This window comes from Salmo trutta, chromosome 37, assembly GCF_901001165.1.
Source record: "Salmo trutta chromosome 37, fSalTru1.1, whole genome shotgun sequence".
Classification (NCBI taxonomy): domain Eukaryota; kingdom Metazoa; phylum Chordata; class Actinopteri; order Salmoniformes; family Salmonidae; genus Salmo; species Salmo trutta.
In genome coordinates this window covers 19,602,863-19,625,698 of record NC_042993.1, presented here as the reverse complement: position 1 = coordinate 19,625,698, position 22,836 = coordinate 19,602,863, and the positions used below count along the sequence as shown (strand labels likewise).

Sequence of the window (22,836 nt, the reverse complement as noted above, 5' to 3'; positions counted from 1 at the left end):
CTAAGTCATTTCAATACACTAAAAGACAAGTCTTCAACTATAAGGTGTTTTTTTGAGTCTCCTAGCTCTGCCGTTGAGCAAGAACACTTGTTTGGTTTGGAACACAGCCCTGCATCCCCTCCTTTACACAATTACTGTTGTTTACACAATCAAAAAACGGCCCATTATAAAGCACAATCTGGGTTAGGAGGGCATAATCTGAAAGCTTGTTCTATCGCCAACATGACTAGCAAAATGATAAAATATGATCTTACAGTGCTAGGCTTTCTCAAGACAATTCAAAGCAGGTTGTAATTGTTGAGCATAGAATGGAGTCATGAGTGCATGCAGATGTGTGGTAGACAACAAATCTTCACAATACAACAAACATGGTCTCATTCTGTTCGGTACAACCCAGGGTATAACGCCATAACATCTAGTAACTGTACATCAAACAGTGATTATAAACGTTGACACTATATTACAAGTTTCATATGGTAATGTTAAGTGCCCATTTGAACTCACGGGTGTTTGCCTTGCTTGTATGACATCAAAGTTGTATTAATAACAGAGTCCTCGTAATTTACAGCAAAACATTTTTTTCTAAAGATGCCCAATTAGGGGGAGGGATGCGGCTCCTTCTTTGTCCTACGAGGTGCAAGTTCAGAACGGCTTGTGTCAAAACCCATACGGAGCTGTGAAGCGCAGAGCCAGAGCTCTGATCTCATGTATAGCATGTTACTGTACAGCAGTCCAATTTAGACACTATACCTGTCCAAATCTGCCATTTTCAACCCGTATACAGGTAGCCAGATACTGCAAATCAACAACCCAATGAAAAGCTAACCATTATCAAGGTCCAAGAGCCAATTATTAACAATTGGTACCACTGACGAGAATAAAATAACTTTTGAAAACACCAGCAAGTACTTTTATTTTGACACAGCAGTTTTTTCTCAGAATGGTTGGAACACTCAGAAGGATGCAAAAGTTTAAACCTCTGCCATCTGAGGACAAGTACTCCAATACTACAGTTGCAACATTCCATTTGAAGGGGGATGTGGTGTTTGAAGGGGGATGTGGTGAGTCAGCTGGAGAATCAACAATAACTACAGCATGTTTATTCAGCTTTATTATTCAAGAAAAAGTTGAAAAAGCTCTGTTCACTGTGTGGGGCAGAATAAATCCTTGAGTTTAAGGGCCAATAGCATAGTATTTTGTGCACTTATATCAAACAAAATAGATGATATCCTATCAGCCATGGCTCAATCAAGATCTCCGTCTAGCCAAAGAAAGCCTCAATAAGCCAGCCTTGGGTTTTAATTGCTGAGCGCTAGCAGCCTCACCCTCCCTTCACAGCTCCTCTAACGATTATGACTTTTTGCAGTTCTGCCGTCAAGGGACTCCGTAATTGGGTTCATTGATTAAAGCCCAGTTATTACTGACAACACCACCGCTGTATGTAATAGTCCAGATGACATTATAAACAGAGACTTGTCTTCACTGGCTGCTCAGTATCTTCAGACACCAAACTGACATGATCTATCCATTTTTGACAGCCAGCTCATTGGGAGTGGACCATAGAACATCAGAATTTTCAATATATATATTTTTTTTTAATCAAAATCTTTGCCATACAATAAGCCAAGAGAAAATAGTTCAATTTCTGTTTAGACTTGATATGAACTGAAACATAAAAAACATTGGAAGCCACACCTTGTGTCCCTAGTATCAGGTTTGTCTTGAAACAAAACAAGCCCTTATTAAACTGGGCGCGGGTAGGAGACAGTACAAAAATAAAAAACAAATCCCCATCCCTCCTCAGAAGGGGACCATTCAAAACAGTTGAATGACAAACTGAAAAAAGTCCTTCACCACAATCACTCTTTAGTGTCCATGACCTCTTTAGCGTCCATGCTCTCCATTTCTGCATCATCATCATCGTCGTCATCATCATCATCCACCTCCAATTCCACCTCCGGCATCTTCTCATATGCCTTCTCAGAAGGCTTCACTGTCACTCCATCCCACATGGATGTCTCCACCACCAGATCTGACCAGAGATGACAGAACGGGTAAATGCATGTGGAAGAGAAAGTTCAATCACTAATATAAAAGTGCTATAAATGCCTCAAGTTCAGGTGAGTTGACTTACGGCTAGCGTCTCCATCCAGACCCAGAATCTTCCTGTAGCCGCCATGAGACAGCAACCTCACCAGGGTCTGAGCAGTGAGGCACACCATGTCCTGGACAGAGCAAATATTATGTCAGCATCTTGGTATAATGTGGAGAACACACTCAAAATGTATTGTTTGATACCCTAGTATTATAAATAAGGCCATGACTGTCCTGCAGACAACAGTTTAGACAAGCAAAATAAATTGAATTCAAATAGAATAATTCAAGACTACATTCAGAAAGTTCAGGTTTACACTCTTACAAGATAAGATAAGAGACGGGCCGGCAGGTAGCCAAGCGCTTAAGAGTGCTGAACCAGTAACCGAAAGGTTGCTGGTTTGAATCCCCGAGCCGACTAGGTGAAAAATCTGTCGATGTGCCCTTGAGTAAGGCATTTAACCCTAGTTGTTCCAGTATTTCGCTCTGGATAAGAACATCTGCTAAATGACCAAAAATGTAATGGAGAGAGGCCAGCAGGCAAGTACCTGTTGCTCCAGGTTCATGACAGTGAATACACGGTAGTGTCCATTCTCACAGGGGTCTGCGATCCCAGCTGAACCAGGCAAGAAAAGCCCTGATGACAGCATCTGCAAGCTCCGCCTGAAGGCCACATTGAGGGCAAGCGGCTGTCTGCTGGGGTTGTTCATGACTGCAGAGTGACCCTGGACAGAGAGAGAGAGAGAGAGAAACTGAAAATCTTCACCACGGAAAAACAGACTAGGCAGGCAGCATCTTGTGCCAGTACACATATTGACTTTTGTTTCAACGCTAAAATAGCAGGGCCGGCCATTTCTTCGGCCTCGTAAAGTGCAGTTCGCATGGGTAATAAATGACACCTAGAGACCCTTGAGTGCGTCTCCAACTGCTGAGGAGCCTAAAACCTCTGCTCCAAATAAAGCTTGTCAGGAGCAGGCCGACTACACGAGGTTCAGGAAATCCAAATTAGGCCCAAACTGGTCTCATTAGACACGAACATACGGGAGTGATTTTTACACCTCTTCAGGTTCAACAAACTTTCCAACGAAGACAACCAGTTTGCTTAAATAGGGTCAGGACAGAAATACAACATAAATCGATAAATTGAGCGTATGCAGACAGTTGTGCTCACCAGTAAGTCCAACATCCAGGGGGTAAGGGGTTCAAACCCTGGGAAGCGGGTCCTCAGGTCCTTCAGCAAACGGACCAGGACCTTCACCCTGATAGGCCAGAACCAGACCACACACACAAATTGACATGTTTGGATAGGTATATTTATCATCAACAATATTTACATTCTCTATTCATTCCAAAATTGACTGTTAAAAAAAAGAAAGTACTGATGAAGCCAACTGTGGGTGTGTGTTCGCAGTGGCAGCTCACGTTGAGTGGGAGGCATTTTCTTCAAACCAGCGAGCGTGGCGAACGGCAGCCAGGGAGTTCTGCAGGAGCTTCATATCGACTGTGGAGAAGGGAGAGACAGAATCACTCAATATATCTGGCTAAACCTGATGACATTGATGTTTTAATCCCTCATGTCAGCTATAACAGCAATATTTCAGCGACTGGCTTCTTTGATCAGGGGATACACAGTAGGGTTGAAAGGTTAACAGCTAAACCACCATATCTCTGGTTGCCTCCATCCACTTTTCATCCCCCCATCCATTGTAAGAGTGCAGCTGTTAGAGGTCAACCGATTAAATTGGAATGGCCAATTAATTGGGCCCGATTTCAAGTTCTCATAACAAATCTGAAATAGCTATTTTTGGACGCCGATTTGGCCGATTTTTTTAATAACTACACCTTTATTTAACTAGGCAAGTCAGTAAAGAACACATTCTTATTTTCAATGACGGCCTAGGAACGGTGGGTTAACTGCCTTGTTCAAGGGCAGAACGACAGATTTTTACCTTGTCAGCTCGGGGATTCAATCTTGCAACCTTACGGTTAACTAGTCCAACGCTCTAACCACCTGCTTTACATTGCACTCCACGAGGAGCCTGCCTGTTACGCGAATGCAGTAAGAAGCCAAGGTAAGCTGCTAGCTAGCATTAAACTTATCTTATAAAAAACAATCAATCATAATCACCAATTAACTACACATGGTTGATGATATTACTAGTTTATCTAGCCTGTCTTGCGTTGCATATAGTCACTTTGGTACACGTTGCTCCAACCATAAACATCAATGCCTTTCTTAAAATCAATACACAAGTATATATTTTTAAACCGGCATATTTAGTTAATATTGCTTGCTAACATGAGTTTCTTTTAACTAGGGAAAATGTGTCACTTCTCCTGCAACAGAGTCAGGCTATATGCAGCAGTTTGGGCCGCCTGGCTCGTTGCGAACCGTGAAGACTATTTCTTCCTAACAAAGACAGCCGACTTCGCCAAACAGGGGATGATTTAACAAAAGCGCATTTGCGAAAAAAGCACAATCGTTGACCGACTCTACCTAACCATAAACATCAATGCCTTTCTTAAAATCAATACACAGAAGTATATATATTTTTAAACCTGCATATTTAGCTAAAAGAAATCCAGGTTTGCAGGCAATATTAACCAGGTGAAATTGTGTCATTTTGCGTTCATTGCACGCAGAGTCAGGGTATATGCAACAGTTTGGGCCACCTGGCTCGTTGCGAACTAATTTGCCAGAGTTTTACATAATTATGACATAACATTGAAGGTTGTGCAATGTAACAGGAAGATTTAGGGATGCCACCCGTTAGATAAAATACAGAAGGGGTCCGTATTTCACTGAAAGGAAAAACGTTTTGTTTGAGATGATAGTTTCCGGATTCGACCATATTAACCTCTTGCGTATATCCTACCACTGGGGGCGCCACAGCGCATTTTGGAAAAAATTTGTTCCCATTTTCAACGGCCTACTAATCAAACTCAGAAGCTAGGACATGCATATACTTATTTTATATGGATAGAAAACACCCTAAAATTTCTAAAACTGTTTGAATGGTGTCTGTGAGTATAACAGAACTCGTATGGCAGTCAAAACCCCGAGACCGATTGAACCAGGAAGTGGGATTCTGAATTGTGGACTCGACTTCACAGCCTTCCCTGTAATTCACAACGTGAAAAAATGATAATTGAGCACTTTCCAGTGCATCCACTAGATGTCCCCAGTCTTTACAAAGTGTTTTGAGGCTTCTACAGTCGAAACTCAGTGTAGGAGACGATGTGGCAATTGGTCACAGTAGGAGGGCCATCAGCATTGTGACGTCGGCGGCCGTGTCTGCCCCCACCTTTGGAAACGTTTTGAAACACAATGAAATCGTCCCACTCGAATCTTATTGGCTCTCTTGTTGAAACAGGCCCTGAAGATTAATGTTATACAACGTTTGACATGTTTGAACGAACCTAACGGAGGGAAAATAGTCATTTTTCGTTAGCCAAGTGCCGCGCACGGATCAACATTTGGTTACAGCATTAGGACGCGCTAACAACAGCAAGCTAATGGAACATAAAGGATGGACTTTTTCGACCGAAAATACATTTGTCGTGGACCTGGGATTCCTGGAAGTGCTTTCTGATGAAGACAACTAAAGGTGAGGGATTATTGGCAATATTATACAAGATCAGATGTGATGTGCGATTGTTCCAAGATGGCGACGAGCTAGGCTTTCTAGCTCATTTTCTGAGTATCGCATCCCCTTTTATCTCAAAGTGTGATTACCCTGTAAAGTTAATTTAAAATCTGTTATGACGGGTGTTTTCAAGAGATATTCATCTATAAATCTTAGATTGACAATATAAAAAAAAAAAATGTTTTCGAATAGTAATTTATAAAATTGTAGCACTGTTTCCCGGGACGCATTTTATGGGAAAATAGTCAACGTCAGGTGCCGATGTAAAATGCTGTTTTTATATAGAAATATGACCTTTATTGAACAAAAGATTGCATGCTGTGTGTAACATGATGTCCTAGGTGTGTCATCTGATGAAGTTTGTAAAAGGTTAGTGCTGCATTTAGCTGTTTTTTGGTTATATGTGATGCATGTGCTTGGTCGTAAAATTCATATGCTGCTACTTTTACCATGTACTCCTCTAACATAATCTAATATTGTGCTTTTCCTGTAAAACCTTTTTGAAATCGGACAACGAGGGTCGATTCAAGAGAGGTGTATCTATAAAACGATATGAGACAGTCCTATATTTGAAAAAAAAAATTTGAATTTCGTTATGCTAATGTTGCTAAGAGTTTTTCGCTGGAAAATTATCCCGCTAACGGGATGAGAGTCTCAAGAGGTTAATGACCAAAGGCTCGTATTTCTGTGTGTTATTATGTTATAATTAAGTCTATTATTTGATAGAGCAGTCTGACTGAGAGGTGGTAGGAAGCAGCAGGCTCGTAAGCATTCATTCAAACAGCACTTTCGTGCGTTTTGCCAGCAGCTCTTCGCTGTGCTTCATGCATTGAGCTGTTTATGACTTCAAGCCTATCAACTCCCAAGATTAGGCTGGTGTAACCGATGTGAAATGGCTAGCTAGTTAGCGGGTGAGCGCTAATAGCGTTTCAAACGTCACTCGCTCTGAGACTTGGAGTAGTTGTTCCCCTTGCTCTGCATGGGTAATGCTGCTTCGAGGGTGGCTGTTGTCAATGTGTTCCTGGTTCGAGTGAGGAGAGGGACGGAAGCTATACTGTTACACTGGCAATACTAAAGTGCCTATAAGAACATCCAATAGTCAATAGGTATATGAAATACAAATCGTAGAGAGAAATAGTCCTATAATTCCTATAATAACTACAACCTAAAACTTCTTACCTGGGAATATTGAAGACTCATGTTAAAAGGAACCACCAGCTTTCATACGTTCTCATGTTCTGAGCAAGGAACTTAAACGTTAGCTTTTTTACATGGCACATATTGCACTTTTACTTTCTTCTCCAACACTTTGTTTTTTAATTATTTAAACCAAATTGAACACGTTTCATTATTTATTTGAGGCTAAATGGATTTTATTGATGTATTATATTAAGTTAAAATAAGTGTTCACTCAGTATTGTTGTAATTGTCATTATTACAAAAAAATATAATAATAATAATAATAATAATAATAAATTTAAAATAAATTGCCCGATTAATCAGTATCATCTTTTTTTGGCCCAACAATAATCGGTATCGGCGTAAAAAAAACAACAACAAAAACAATCGGTCGACCTCTACTGTTAATCCTTGCTATACGTACTGTGCACATCAGGCTCCAGCTTGCGCATGTTTTGGGGCACGGTGGCAATGAGGATCTTCACGGTGGCGTCAGCCGAACTGATCTCAAAGCCCGTCTCGTTGGGCAGCATGGAGAGTACTGGGGAAATATATTCAAACACATACTGTAGATTACCAATGTAATCATCTCAGAAACCCAGACCTAAAATCGCACATAATTGCACCAGATACTTGATTAGGTTCTAAAACCAATGATAACGTAAAGAAAAGTGATGTGCATTACCTTCCGAAGGGTCCTGTGTGCGTAGGGTCTCCACCACCTTGGTTCCCAGAGCGGTCACTGTCTCCACTGGGAGAAACAGTCATATTGGTGGTCAGTTTTGACCGTGTTCCATCCACTAACGCATTTCCTCTGAGTAGTGATCATCACGTAATATTGACATTAGAAATGCATTTATGTGCAAACTTACCAGAAGGCAATATCTTCAGAATGACAGCAAGGTCTGCAACATTGTGTCCTGTTGTCATGGTGCCTTTCTTGTAGGAGCCTACCTGTCTCATTTCCTCGATTTCCTAGAGTTAGAAAAGGATGAAAACAATGTCACATTCAACTCAACTAACTGGTTTGAAACTCCCTCATTCCTGCATTTGAGGATTCACCAAACTGTATTTCTCTGGTGAGATCAAATCTGACACTGTAGTACGTACCACTTCATCAGCCCCAGCTGAAACAATGAAGTTGTCAATGACGTTGGTGATTTTGGTGACCAGTGACAAGATGGATGACTAGAAGAGAGAGAGAAAAGGTAAAACTACAGTCTGGCGGCAGTTCTAACGTGCTAGTTTAATTGGAGTCATCCTGGACACTGGTTCAAAATGGTTTAAGAAACTCTGGTCTATGAAGCACACAGCTGGAGTGAAGAAACACATAGGGAGCCACTAAACTATGGAGTAGGCTGCCACCAAGTGTCTGAAATCAAACTGCCATAAACACACACAACTTGTTGAGCACTTGAAATCCACATCCCTGCCACAACAGTTCTTGTCCGAGAATATTGCAGACATGCCAGATCTTACAACCTATTAGGTATTTGTAATGGGAAATTATAGTAACTATCTTCCTGTATTTGAGTTACTGTGGATATGGATTGATAGGTAAATAAATGTCTATTAACTAGGCAAGTCAGTTAAGAACAAATTCTTATTTACAATTACGGCCTACCAAAAGGCCTCCCTGCAGGGACAGGGATTAAAAATTTATTTAATAAAAATATAATACAAAAAACATCACGACAAGAGAGACAACACTACATAAAGAGAGACAAGACATCATAGCATGGCAGCAACACAACATGCCAAACATTATTGGGCACAGACAACAGCACAAAGGGCAAGAAGGTAGAGACCACAAATAATTCATCTAAAGCAGCCACAACTGTCAGTAAGAGTGTCCATGATTGAGTCTTTGAATGAAGAAATTGAGATAAAACTGTCAAGTTTGAGTGTTTGTTGCAGCTCGTTCCAGTTGCTCGCTGCAGCGAACTGAAAAGACGAGCGACCCAGGGATGTGTGTGCTTTGGGGACCTTTAACAGAATGTGACTGGCAGAATGGGTGTTGTGTGTGTGGAGGGTGTGGGCTGCAGTAGATAGTAACATGATTGTATCTGTGGGAAGATGCAGCCAGAACCATTCCCTTGGGGAAGGGAAAAAGGAGTTAACCATGAATGTTTAAGTACCATATTTAATGAAGCAGTTTGGTGCCCATTAATCATTATCTGATGTAACTATGTACTGATGATCTTACTTTTGACCTGGATCAAATGTCTGCCAAGTGTTGAATGTTGTGGATTTAGTTTACTGACAGTAGCTAGGCTTCCATCCAATTGGCGACAGATTTTCATGTGAATGTTATAAAATCTAAATCCATTGTCTCACCAGAGATGTTTCCATCAAATTGACTTCCATCAAATAAGTGTGCGTGATGACGTAGAGCACATAAATAACTTTCGCTGTTAAATTCCCATGTACTGAATACAAAAATACAAGTTAACTGGGTTTCTATCACGTTCTCAACTCGACTGTTGGTTTGGTAAGAAATGTTGTGTTATATAGCAAATCTCTGGTCTTGGCACGTGCACTCTAGCCAACAGCTCGCAGATACAGTGCAGGTTGGCTACCTACATGATGAGAGAGATTATTTTTGTTTGTTAAATGGCAGGCAAACATTGATCATGTCATCAGAATAACACCCTCAAAATGTATTGGAAAGGAACATCAAGCTCATCACGGTGCACTGGACTTCCTGACGGGCCGCCCCCAGTTGGTATGCGCTGATCCTTAACCTCTCTTGGGTAGGGGGCAGTTTTTTCACGTCCGGATGAAAAGCGTGCCCAAAGTAAACTGCCTGTTACTCAGGCCCAGAAGCTAGGATATGCATATAATTGGTAGATTTGGATAGAAAACACTAACGTTTCCAAAACTGTTAAAATAATGTCTGAGTATAACAGAACCGATATGGCAGGCGAAAACCTGAGAAAAATCCATCCAGGAGGTGGAATTATTTTCATTAGGCTGTTTTTCAACTCAATGCCTATAGAGAATCCAATGGGTTAGGAATCAGATTGCAGTTCCTATGGCTTCCACTAGATATCAACAGTCTTTAGACATGATTTCAGGCTTTTATTTTGAAAAACGACGAGTAAAAAGCCATTTCGGTCAGACGACAGGAAGTATGCAGACCTGATTTGGACGCGCTCCCGTGAGCGTTTGTTATTTTTCCTTTATTGAAAACTGCATTGTCCGGTTGAAATATTATTGATTATAAAGACAACAAACAACCTGAGGATTAATTATAAACATCGTTTGACATGTTTTGACGAACTTTACCAGTACTTTTAGTATTCGTCTGCCTGTTGTGACCGCCTTGGAGCCATTGCATTACTGAACAAAACGCGCCAACAAAACTGAGTTTTTGGGACATAAAAGGGACTTTATCGAACATTTACTATGTAACTGGGAGTCTTGAGTGCAACCATATGAAGATCAAAGGTAAGTGATTAATTTTATCACTATTTCTGACTTTAGTGACTTTTCTACTTGGCTGGTAAATGTTTGTATGCTTTTTTACACGGGGCGCTGTCCTCAGATAACCGCATGGTATGCTTTCGCCGTAAAGCCTTCTTGAAATCTGACAGCGGCTGGATTAACAAGAAATTAATCTTTAAACCGATGTATAACACTTGTATATTTTATGAATGCTTTTGTGTATTTCTGTATTTCGCGCTCTGCAATTTCACCGGATGTTGGCCAGGTGGGATGCTACCATCCCACCTGCCCATAAGAAGTTAACACTGGGCTCCTCAGGAGTGTGTACTTCATCCCCTCCTGTATTCCCTGTTCACCCACAACTGCAACACCATCATTAGGTTGGCTGACAACACAGTGGTATGCCTGATCCCCGACGACGATGAGACGGCTTATAGGGAGGAGGTCAGAGAACTAGCAGTGTGGTGCCAGGACAACAACCTCTCCCTCAACGTGAACAAGACAAAGGAGCTGATCGTGGACTACAGGAAAAGGAGGGCCTAACAGGCCTCCATTAACATCAATGGGGTTGTAGTGGAGAGGGTCGAGAGTTTCAAGTTCCTTGGTGTCCACAGCACCAACAAACTATCATGGTCCAAACATACCAAAACAGTTGTGAAGAGGGCACGACAAAACCTTTTCCCTCGGGAGACTGAAAAGATTTGGCATGGGCCCCCAGATCCTCAAAAGGTTCTACAACTGCACCATCGAGAGCATCCTGACCAGTTGCATCACCGCCTGGTATGGCAACTGCTCGGCATCTGACCGTAAGGTGCTACAGAGGGTAGTGCGAACGGTCCACTGGGGCCAAGCTTCCTGCCATCCAGGACATGTATAATAGGCGGAGTCAGAGGAAAGCCCATAAAATTGTCAGAGACTCCAGTCACCCAAGTTATAGACTGTTCTCTCTGCTACCGCACGGCAAGCGGTACCGGAACGCTAAGTCTAGGATCAAAAGGCTCCTCAACAGCTTCTACCTGCTTGGTAAATATTTTCTTCTTCTTGAACTGCACTGTTGGTTAAGGGCTTGTAAGTAAGCATTTCACGGTAAAGTCTACACTTGTTGTATTTGGCGCATGTGGCAAATAAAGTTTGATTTGATTTAACCACCCTGTAAAGTTCATAACGTATTTCATCTGTTGCTAAATAAAGCATGTTTTCCCAAGTCGTAGTGAGAGGACCGCACAATATCATTGCGTGACTCCCAGTTTACTTTGATATGATGGTTATTATATAAATATTTGCGGATAAAGGCATTTCCACCACCATCTCGCATACTTAATTTTATCGACACAAAAAGATCCCACCTTGTCCAGCGTATTTTGTTTTGTCGACATTTGGAAAGTTAGCAAATTTGCTGTTTCCATCAGACCTGTAATGACATTTTTTATCTGTCATGTAATTTACTTGCATAAAAAGGTTGGATGGAAACCTGGTTACTGTGGGATTCTGTAGCAGCAGGGGTGTATTCATTACGACGATCCTGTTGCAAAATGTTTTGCAACAGAAACCGTTTACTCCAAACAGAAAACTAGTTTCTATTTGACAAATTCAAGTAGGTCCCTCCCCATTTCGTTCCATTTGCTTCTTCAAAGGTAAATGGCTTCCGCTGCAAGACATAATGAATATACAACCCTGATGTTGTGACTTCCTACAAGCCTCTCGGGATTGTGTTTACAGAACATTTGGTACTGTGTGATTAATATGTAATGGCCTTCTCAGAGAAGGCCTGTTAGACATTTTCTCTGCTCATGTTCTGGAGGCGTCTCCCCTTTGCAACTTGTAATAAGCCAGATATTTTATCAATGACTGCTTCCTTTCTTCTTCACATGGAAATTCCCGTTACAGTATTTAACATATCAGCTAACCACATCATATGATATAGCAATTGATGCCCAGTCGATTGACTTGGCACGCTACCATCGGTTGATGCAATGCTGCGCCGGTGCATCTAATTCGACAGGAAAGTGACCATTAACAACATAAGTGGATATTATTCCCAGCTTATATTACAGACACACAACTAAAAAAGGCACTTACTGCTGTAGTGTCTCGTCAGGCCACCTCACTTGAATTACTCCAGTTGTACGGTCTGCTGCATGTGAACATGTTTAAATAGTAAATGGTAATGTGTGCACGTGTGTGTTTAGTCACAGACCTGTTCAACAGAGGTGGGGCCAAGGTCCTGGTTCCTCTTCAGTAGGGCCTCACTGAAGGCTGTCTCATCAGGGGCAGGCTTCAGGCGAGGGAAGGCTATTTCACACTGAGACAAGGCAAAATAGATATTTATTAACACAATGATGGTAAAAAATATAATCTCAGTCATCAGGTTGTATTATGTAAGTAGCAACATCTTCCCATCAGTCAAATTATCTCTAGAAGGAAACTCTGCATCTAAAGTGTGCTGTGGAGCAGGGTGATGAGAAGAAATGTGGAAGCTCAAGGATGGAAATATTAACCACAACTTGTGTTCAATACATCAACACATGGCATGTCTTTGAAACTGAACAACAACACTCACCACATAGAGGTCAAAGGGGATGTGAGGGACAAATGGGCGAAATCTACAAACGGAAGAGATCATACAGGGCCATTTCACAGATGAATTTAATAAATGCATTTGAATTTCAATGCATTTCCTCAGTTGGTTTGAGTTGAAATATAATTTACCTCAAACATTATTAAGGGCGCACTTTGCAATGTTCAGTGTGGTGTTCAGAAGGTGCTTACCCTGGTACAGGTCCTCCCCCGCGAACCCCAAAACGGCCACCACGGCCTCGACCCCTCTCGCCTCTGGCAAATAAAGTGACAACACATTCATAAACTTGATTCAAAGTATTTGACACAAAGTAATGTATGATGTAACATTAAACGACGTTAAACGTGATCTATTAATAAACAATTAAGGGGCGTGCTCTAGCACAATAGCTAGCTAGCGAGTTCCCTAAACTCTGTACACAACACGAGGTAACGTTACGCTTACGGCGCTAGCGTTAGCTAGCTAGAACACCTAGAGCGAAGTTTTAACTAGCGTGGTGAAATGCGTACGGTGATTTATTATTGAAAGCTATCTAAATCACATACGTGTAAATTATATGTACTTTACCTCATTATGTGAGACGTTGTGGAAACTTCCTTGAAATCGATATGGAAAATGTGCACTTCTGCTGCTAAGAGTGTTCGACCCGGCTGCGTTGGCTTGTTAGTGGGTGTGGATTCTTCTTCTTCTTCTTCTTCTTCTTCGAGGTTTAATGGCAGACTACAACCTACTGTGTATTGCCGCCACCTACTGTTAGAAGTAGTGAAACAAAAATATTATATTGCGGGAAAGGTGTGGGGGGGACCCCGACATCATACAAAACACAGTAACTAAATAAAAAACATTCCCACTCCTTCAGTCACAGTTCAAATAACATCCCTACACAGCCTCAAGGGCATGTGAGGTCGACAGGATTCCTTGTAATTCCTCAAATCCATAAGTCCCAAAAAACATTCAGCCACACTCACAACAATGCCTACTTTCTCAGATTTTCTCTTCGTTTGCACTGCGCAGTTGATAACCAATGCAATAAACGCTATAGAGTCCACCTTCTTAAAATGCAACAGGTCAGGATCCCTCTGTTGACAATGAATGGTGTCTCCACTCCTACTACCATTATTTCTTCAACATCACTCCTTTCTTCCACTCTTCTCACCACCTCCGTAGAGGAGTCATGCTGGCACTTCAGGAATTCAGGCCCATGTTCACCACCATAATTGCAGCATGTATGCTCTGCTGGCATACGATACTCCTCTCATCTATACACACTTGGCCAAATAAATGGGCATTTATCACACTGCATGGGTTTGGGCATGAAGGTTTGTACAGGGTATTTCACAAATACACATGAGAAGGGAGAAACTCTTCTTTAAAAAAAAACAATAGAATGATTGAGTGGGCTTCCTCACTCTATCAACCACGTGGGTCAGATGGTGAGCACCAACCACTTGATCCAATTCTTCACATATATCCTTTGCGTTCACTTCTAGCACCACCCCAGACATACCCCCCTTGATAGGCGCCCTGCTTCAAAGATCCACACACTAAAATCCAATATCTTATTGAAGCACAGAGTATGCGCCGTCTGTTCTACTGATAGACAGAAAACCAAAATAAATCCACTTCTTGTTACGCTCACCTTCTCCATCGCATAAACGATTTTCATAGGCTTAAAATGAATCTCCCAGGTAACTCCATCAATTCAAAACCCTCACTCTCACCAAAACAATATCAGAACTAGGCTTGGATTTACCAACTTCAAGTACCACTTTACTTCACTTATTTCCTTTCGTATTCGCCACTGATTCCAATCCCTCTCATCTCCACTCGACGCGCCATCTGATTCAAACAGAACATCCAGTTCCACCATCTCTCATTAGCATTTTCCTGTTGATAGCGGCTTCTTCTTCTTTGGATTTTTATGGCAGACTACATCCTATAAGGTGTATTGCCGCCACCTACTGTACGGGTTAGCGAACGATGTGTGGGCGTGGCTAGAGTGTGAGAGCGTTAGCATGCAGCAATGACTGGTCCACCGTGAGAATGGTGGCACTTCCGTCTCCTTGTCGTCTCACTTAACGCCTGATTTACATTACAAAAGGCAAATCTCAATAGAGCTCCAGGTAAGTCATGACAGCACAAGTGATAGCACTTATTTTTTCAACAAATCAATACAGAAAGTACATGGGGGAACATAAGTATATATAAATAACATACAAAGGACAATTGGGCTAGGGGGTACAATATCACATTACACAAGGACCTGAAGGGACATACATGCACTTATAATTCTAACAGCGTTTTTGATAGTAGAGTATTTAATTGTCTTAAAATATAGTTCAATTTATTTTTGTAAGGTAAGAAAATGTGGTGTTTTGTTTGTAAATTTGCATTTGTGAATATGAAATTTGGCCAAAAGAATAATGAAATTAATTACATAAAATTGTTTCAACTTATTTCTATCATAGGTAAAGAATCCAAGCAGTACATCTCTCCACAATAGTGTAAAATCTTAATAAATGTGTTCATTACATGAATACAATGCCAAAAAAGATGCAACACCGTTTCTGGGTGGTCATTACAAAAGGTACAATTTGAGTTTATGTTTTTCTTAAACTTCTGCATATTGTGGTTGGCAGGATAATATTTATGAATAATGTTAAAGGAAACTTCCTTAATTTTGTTAACAAGTAGATATGTGTGTGGCAACATCAAAACTTTTTTCCAACAGATATTAGCAATAAAACCGTTCCAATAAGGCATGACTTAAGGTCTGTTGTTGAATGGGCCAAAAGAGAAACAAATCTTTCCTACTGATGAGTCAACAGGGTTAAAGGTACACTACCGGTCAAACGTTTTAGAACACATACTCATTCAAGGGTTTTTCTTTATTTGTACTATTTTCTACATTGTAGAATAATAGTGAAGACATCAAAACTATGAAATAACATATATGGAATCATGTAGTAACCAAAAAAGTAACCAAACAAATCAAAATATATTTTATATTTGAGATTCTTCAAATAGTCACCCTTTGCCCTGATGGCAGCTTTGCACACTCTTGGCATTCTCTCAACCAGCTTCATGAGGTAGTCATCTAGAATGAATTTCAATTAACAGGTGTGCCTTCTTAAAAGTTACATGTGTGGAATTTCTTTCCTTCTTAATGTGTTTGAGCCAATCAGTTGTGTTGTGACAAGGTGTGTGTGGGGGGGGGGGGGGGGGGGGGGGGTATACAGAAGATAGCCCTATTTTGTAAAAGACCAAGTCAACATTATGGCAAGAACAGCTCAAATAAGCAAAGAGAAACGACAGTCCATCATTACTTTAAGACACGAAGGCCAGTCAATAGGGAACATTTCAACAACTTTGAAAGTTTCTTCAAGTGCAGTCTCAAAAACCATCAAGCGCTATGACGAAACTGGCTCTCATGAGGACTGCCACAGGAATGGATTACCCAGAGTTACCTCTGCTGCAGAGGATAAGTTCATTAGAGTTACCAGCCTCAGAAATTGCAGCCCAAGTCAATGCTTCACAGAGTTCAAGTAACAGACACATCTCAACATCAGCTGTTCAGAGGAGACAGTGTGAATCAGGCCTTCATGGTCAAATTGCTGCAAAGAAACCACTACTAAAGGACACCAATAATAAGAAGAGACTTGCTTGGGCCAGGAAACACGAGCAATGGACATTAGACCGGTGGACATGTTTCCTTTGGCCTGGAGTCCAAATTTGAGATTTTTGGTTCCAACCGCTGTGTCTTTGTGAGACACGGTGTGGGTGAACGGATGATCTCCGCATGTGTATTTCCCACCGTAAAGCATGGAGGAGGAGGTGTTATGGTGTGGGGGTGCTGTGCTGGTGACACTGTCTGTAATTTATTTACAATTCAAGGCATACTTAACCAGCATGGCTACCACAGCATTCTGCAGCGATACGCCATACCATCTGGTTTGGGCTTAGTGCGACTGTCATTTGGTTTTCAACAGGATAATGACCCAACCCACCTCCAGGCTGTGTAAGGGCTATTTTACCAAGAAGGAGAGTGATGGAGTGCTGCATCAGATGACCTGGCCTCCACAATCCCCTGACCTCAACCAAATTGAGATGGTTTGGGATGAGTCGGACTGCAGAGTGAAGGAAAAGCAGCCTACAAGTGCTCAGCATATGTGGAAACTCCTTCAAGACTGTTGGAAAAGCATTAAAGGTGAAGCTGGTTGAAAGAATGCCAAGAGTGTGCAAAGCTGTCATCAAGGCAAAGGGTGGCTACTTTGAAGAATCTCAAATATAAAATATATTTTGAATTGTTTTACACTTTTTTGGTTACTACATGATTCCATATGTGTTATTTCATAGTTTTGATGTCTTCACTATTATTATACAATGTAGAAAATAGTAAAAAATAAAGAAAAACCCTTGAATGAGTATGTGTTCTAAACCTTTTTGACCGGTAGTGTAGTTCTGAGGGTCAGGTCTTGACACGTTCCTGAATAATAAAGCAACACCTGAGGGAATGGCATCTAAAACAACTTCAAAATCTTTAGGTGTTACAGGGATCTTGTAAAGTGATAAGAATTCCTTATAACTGAGTAAAAAACCCTCTGCATTTACAAGTTGGCTCACCAATAGGATATTATTTTTGAACCAATATTCTAAAAACAAAGAAGTATTTTTATACAATATATCCTGATTATTCCATATATAATATCTGAGTGGAGAAAAAATATGGTAATAAATTTAGGACCATGACAAGAAAACCTGCTAATGAAAAGCAGAGAGTTTCACTGGAACTTTGTCAATATTATAATTGCAAACCAACATGAAGTTAAGGCCACCAAAAGTAAAGACAGGAATACAATTCCACATAGAAGTGGGTCTTTTATCCAATTGATCTTGAAAGTATTATTTAAGGGAGTAAAGTCCAGAAAATTCAGCCCACCATACTCAAAATTGTTCATTACAACAGTTTTCCTAATGTAATGGGTAAGGTTTCTCCACAGAAAGTTGAAAAGCATCTGGTCTATCTCCTTGCTTATTTTACCATCAAGATATAAAGATAGAGCGCCATATGTTAGCCTAGAGATACCTTCAGCTTTGGTTATTAGGACTCTTCCTTTTAAAGATAAGTCCCTCTGTAAGGGAGTGCGTAACTGGCGGCAGGGAAGTCAGGCGCAGGAGAGCAAAACTGGGTAATCAACGGAGCAGTTTTATTCATAAAAACCACTAGTAACCAGAACAACAAACAAATGGGTACAAAACCCGTTGCGCACCAGAGACAACGTGCACATGCACTTAAAATAAACAATTCCGCACAAAGACATGGGGGGAACCGAGGGTTCAATACACAACATGTAATGAGGGAAATAAAGACCAGGTGTGTGAGAAGACAAGATAAAACAAATGGAAAATGAAAAGTGGAACGATGATGACTAGAAGACTGGCGACGCCGAGCACCGCCTGAACAAGGAGAGGAACCGACTTCGGCGGAAGTCACGACACCCTCTGTAGCCATTGATTTAGCTTCTTCTGTTTTCTTTTTAATGAGAGGGTTAAGGGTTAAAATTTAGTACGCCTCCAGACATCTGATCCTTAGTAATGGTTATGCCTAAATATATAAGTTATTTTTTTTACTGGAATACCATAATATGAAGGGGTCACACAATCTTTGACTGCCATGAGTTCACATTTATTAATGTTAAGATGTAGACCAGATGCTTTGGAATAGGATTGTATCACATTGATCAATATGGGAATTTGGTTGGCGTCTTTCAGAAAAAGTGTAGTATCGTCAGCCAGCTGGCTTATAATTTCTTTATCAGCTATGGAAATACCTTGTACAGGACTATTATTTAAAGAATTTGTAAGAAGTTGGGTGATTAATAAAACAGATTCTGTATCACTGATAGAGTGAACATTATTCAGTGAGTCAAAAAACATATCTGTGGATTCCTGAGAGTACGTAGAGCTATACAATTTCCTGTAAAAATTGCTACAGTATTTAGCGATTCATTTTTGGTCGTCTGTAATAACACCATCAATGTGTAACTTATGGATAGTGTTATTTTATTTATTTTATTTTATTATTTGTAGAATGAAAGTCTAAAAGAAATAGGATGAATTCTGTCGTCCCTCCTCAAGCCATTTTTTCCTAGATCTGATAAAGGCTCCTTCTGCTTTTAATCTATATACAGTTGAAGTCAGAAGTTTACATACACCTTAGCCAAATACATTTAAACTCAGTTTTCACAATTCCTGACATTTAATCCTAGTAAAAATTCCCTGTCTTAGGTCAGTTAGGATCACCACTTTATTTTAAGAATGTGAAATGTCCAAATAGTAGTAGAGAGAATGATTTATTTCAGCTTTTATTTCTTTCATCACATTCCCAGTGGGTCAGAAGTTTACATACAATCAATTAGTATTTGGTAGCATTGCCTTTAAATTGTTTAACTTGAGTCAAATGTTTCGGGTAGCCTTCCACATGCTTCCCACAATAAGTTGGGTGAATTTTGGCCCATTCCTCCTGACAGAGCTGGTGTAACTGAGGCACGTTTGTAGGCCTCCTTGCTCACACAAGCTTTTTCAGTTCTGCCCACAAATTTTCTATAGGATTGAGGTCGGGGCTTTGTGATGGCCACTCCAATACCTTGACTTTGTTGTCCTTATGCCATTTTGCCACAATTTTGGAAGTATGCTTGGGGTCATTGTCCATTTGGAAGACCCATTTGCGACCAAGCTTTAACTTCCTGACTGATGTCTTGAGATGTTGCTTCAATATATACACAATTTTCCTTTCTCATGATGCCATCTATTTTGTGAAGTGCACCAGTCCCTCCTGCAGCAAAGCACCCCCACAACATGATGCTGCCACCCCCGTGCTTCATGGTTGGGATGGTGTTCTTCGGGTTGCAAGCCTCCCCCTTTTTCCTCCAAACATAACGATGGTCATTATGGCCAAACAGTTCTATTTTTGTTTCATCAGACCAGAGGACATTTCTCCATAAGGTACGATCTTTGTCCCCATGTGCAGTTGCAAACTGCAGTCTGGCTTTTTTATGCCGGTTTTGGAGCAGTGGCTTCTTCCTTGCTGAGCAATAATCTATATAGATTAAATCAAGTTGATTTAATCTATATTTATTATCCAGTTGATTTAATCTATATATATTATCCAGTTTATTTAATCTATATATATTATCCAGTTTATTTAATCTATATATATTATCCAGTTTATTTAATCTATATATGTTATCCAGTTTATTTAATCTATATATATTATCCAGTTGATTTAATCTATATATATTATCCAGTTGATTTAATCTATATTTAATATCCAGTTGATTTAATCTATATTTAATATCCAGTTGATTTAATCTATATTTAATATCCAGTTGATTTAATCTATATTTATTATCCAGTTGATTTAATCTATATTTAATATCCAGTTGATTTAATCTATATATATATTATCTATTTGATTTAATCTATATACATTATCCAGTTGATTTAATCTATATATATTATCCAGTTGATTTAATCTATATATATTATCCAGTTGATTTAATCTATATTTATTATCCAGTTGATTTAATCTATATATATTATCCAGTTTATTTAATTTATATATATATTATCTAGTTTATTTAATATATATATATTATCTAGTTTATTTAATATATATATATTATTCTGTTTATTTAATCAAAATGTATTATCCAGTTGATTTAATCAATATATATTATCCAGTTTATTTCATCTATATTTAATATCCAGTTGATTTAATCTATATATATTATCCAGTTGATTTAATCTATATATATTATCCAGTTTATTTAATCTATATATATTATCCAGTTGATTTAATCTATATTTAATATCCAGTTGATTTAATCTATATTTATTATCCAGTTGATTTAATCTATATTTATTATCCAGTTTATTTAATCTATATATATTATCCAGTTGATTTAATCTATATATATTATCCAGTTTATTTAATCTATATATATTATCCAGTTTATTTAATCTATATATATTATCCAGTTGATTTAATCTATATTTATTATCCAGTTGATTTAATCTATATATATTATCCAGTTTATTTAATTTATATATATATTATCTAGTTTATTTAATCTATATATATTATCTAGTTTATTTAATATATATATTATTCTGTTTATTTAATCAAAATGTATTATCCAGTTGATTTAATCAATATATATTATCCAGTTTATTTCATCTATATTTAATATCCAGTTGATTTAATCTATATATATTATCCAGTTTATTTAATTTATATATATATTATCTAGTTTATTTAATCTATATATATTATCTAGTTTATTTAATATATATATATTATTCTGTTTATTTAATCAAAATGTATTATCCAGTTGATTTAATCAATATATATTATCCAGTTTATTTCATCTATATTTAATATCCAGTTGATTTAATCTATATATATTATCCAGTTTATTTAATATATATATATATTATCCAGTTTATTTAATCTATATTTAATATCCAGTTGATTTAATCTATATTTATTATCCAGTTTATTTAATCTATATATATATTATAGTTGATTTAATCTATATATATTATCCAGTTGATTTAATCTATATATATTGTTCAGTTTATTTTGTAACTCAATCAGTTCCATCTTCTCCTCCCCCCAGAGGCCGGCTGGGGACCTCTGAGAAAGGGAAGTTATCTTAATGATCACCTTTTCCTCCTCAGCTCTTCTGGTCTTAGCAAGATTACTACTGTATTTTCTAAGGTATTTGGACACCTCAAATTTAAAGAGCTCATAGTTCTTGCAATAAGAGTTTTCTTCACCAGCCCTTTCCCAAAAGTGTGAGAGCAAATCTTTAACCTCAAACTTAACTATATCATTATTTAATAACAAGCTATTTAGCTTCCAGTAGGATGCTCTACCAAGATTAGTATCAGGGGTAAATATTTTTATATCAATGTAAATGGCCCTATGATCTGTGAGGGGAGTAGTACAAATATTTGTAGTAACACACTCACTATCAATACATTTGGATATAAGCCACAAATCTATTCTGGACTGTCTGGAACCTGTTTTGTTACTCCAAGTGAACGATCTGTTGGCCGGAAACCTCTCTCTCCATATATCAGTAAGATTAAACTTTTCCATAAAAATTATTAAGCCCAAATTCTGACTGGTTGGCCTACCTGGGGGCCATGTATCAGATGAGTTATCTTTTGTAATGTTAAAGTTCCCTACTATCAATAATAACGAATTAGGAAATTTAGATAATCAATGAAGTACATGTTTCTCTATAGATCCAAGCAACTCATAATTTTCATGTTTGGTGTTGTACATGTAGTTGTTTACAGTAATTAGCATAATGTCATTGTAACTGATCACAAGACAAATAAAGTGGCCAAATGGGTCACATTCTGAGTGTAGAATATTACCACCAAAGGTATTTTTCATTGTAGTGACCCCAGCGGAGCGTTCAGATCCATAGGAAAGCCAAATATCGTTACCCCACTGTGACCTCCAGAAGTTGGCATCAGCAGAAATTGAGTGAGACTCTTGAAAAAAGCAAAAATCTGTTCATAATTGTTTAGCAAATAAAAATAAGGCCTTGCGCTTCACATTGTTTCGTAACCCCCTAGCATTAAGAGCAAGTATAGACAAAGACAAAACAACAAAGATAATATAAAAGTATAAATTGTAGGATGAGTCAAAAACGTAGGAGCAGTGAACGTAAGCGATAAGGAACCAAGATCTGCACCATTTAAGTCAACTTAGTGAAAATAGCTTATACCATAAACTTTGAGCTAGTTGTTATCGGGCTTATGAAATTCAACTCAACAGAAAATTATGTTCAAGACCAAACCAAGGGTTCTCTG

The 22,836-nt window shown here is 38.9% G+C and overlaps 1 protein-coding gene across 1 annotated transcript; it reads right to left on the bottom strand.

Annotated features, from left to right (window-relative positions):
* Positions 1 to 887: 887 nt before the first annotated feature.
* On the bottom strand, positions 888 to 14,802 carry LOC115176591 (interleukin enhancer-binding factor 2 homolog). The gene is made up of 14 exons (XM_029736669.1): positions 14,585 to 14,802; positions 13,513 to 13,695; positions 13,137 to 13,199; positions 12,928 to 12,970; positions 12,565 to 12,669; positions 8,031 to 8,108; positions 7,793 to 7,895; positions 7,606 to 7,671; positions 7,345 to 7,461; positions 3,517 to 3,595; positions 3,266 to 3,353; positions 2,643 to 2,819; positions 2,135 to 2,225; positions 888 to 2,032 (listed from the first exon to the last, which is right to left on the bottom strand). Exons 1-14 carry the CDS (start codon positions 14,596 to 14,598, stop codon positions 1,860 to 1,862), a joined length of 1,380 nt encoding a protein of 459 aa, XP_029592529.1. The 5' UTR covers positions 14,599 to 14,802; the 3' UTR covers positions 888 to 1,859.
* Positions 14,803 to 22,836: the final 8,034 nt, after the last annotated feature.

Coding starts and splice junctions, on each gene's coding strand:
- LOC115176591 (XM_029736669.1), bottom strand. Junction 3,354..3,516: donor GAAAATGCCTCCCACTCAAC/GTGAGCTGCCAC, acceptor CTGGCCTATCAG/GGTGAAGGTCCTGGTCCGTT. Junction 2,226..2,642: donor TCATGAACCTGGAGCAACAG/GTACTTGCCTGC, acceptor TGCTCTGTCCAG/GACATGGTGTGCCTCACTGC.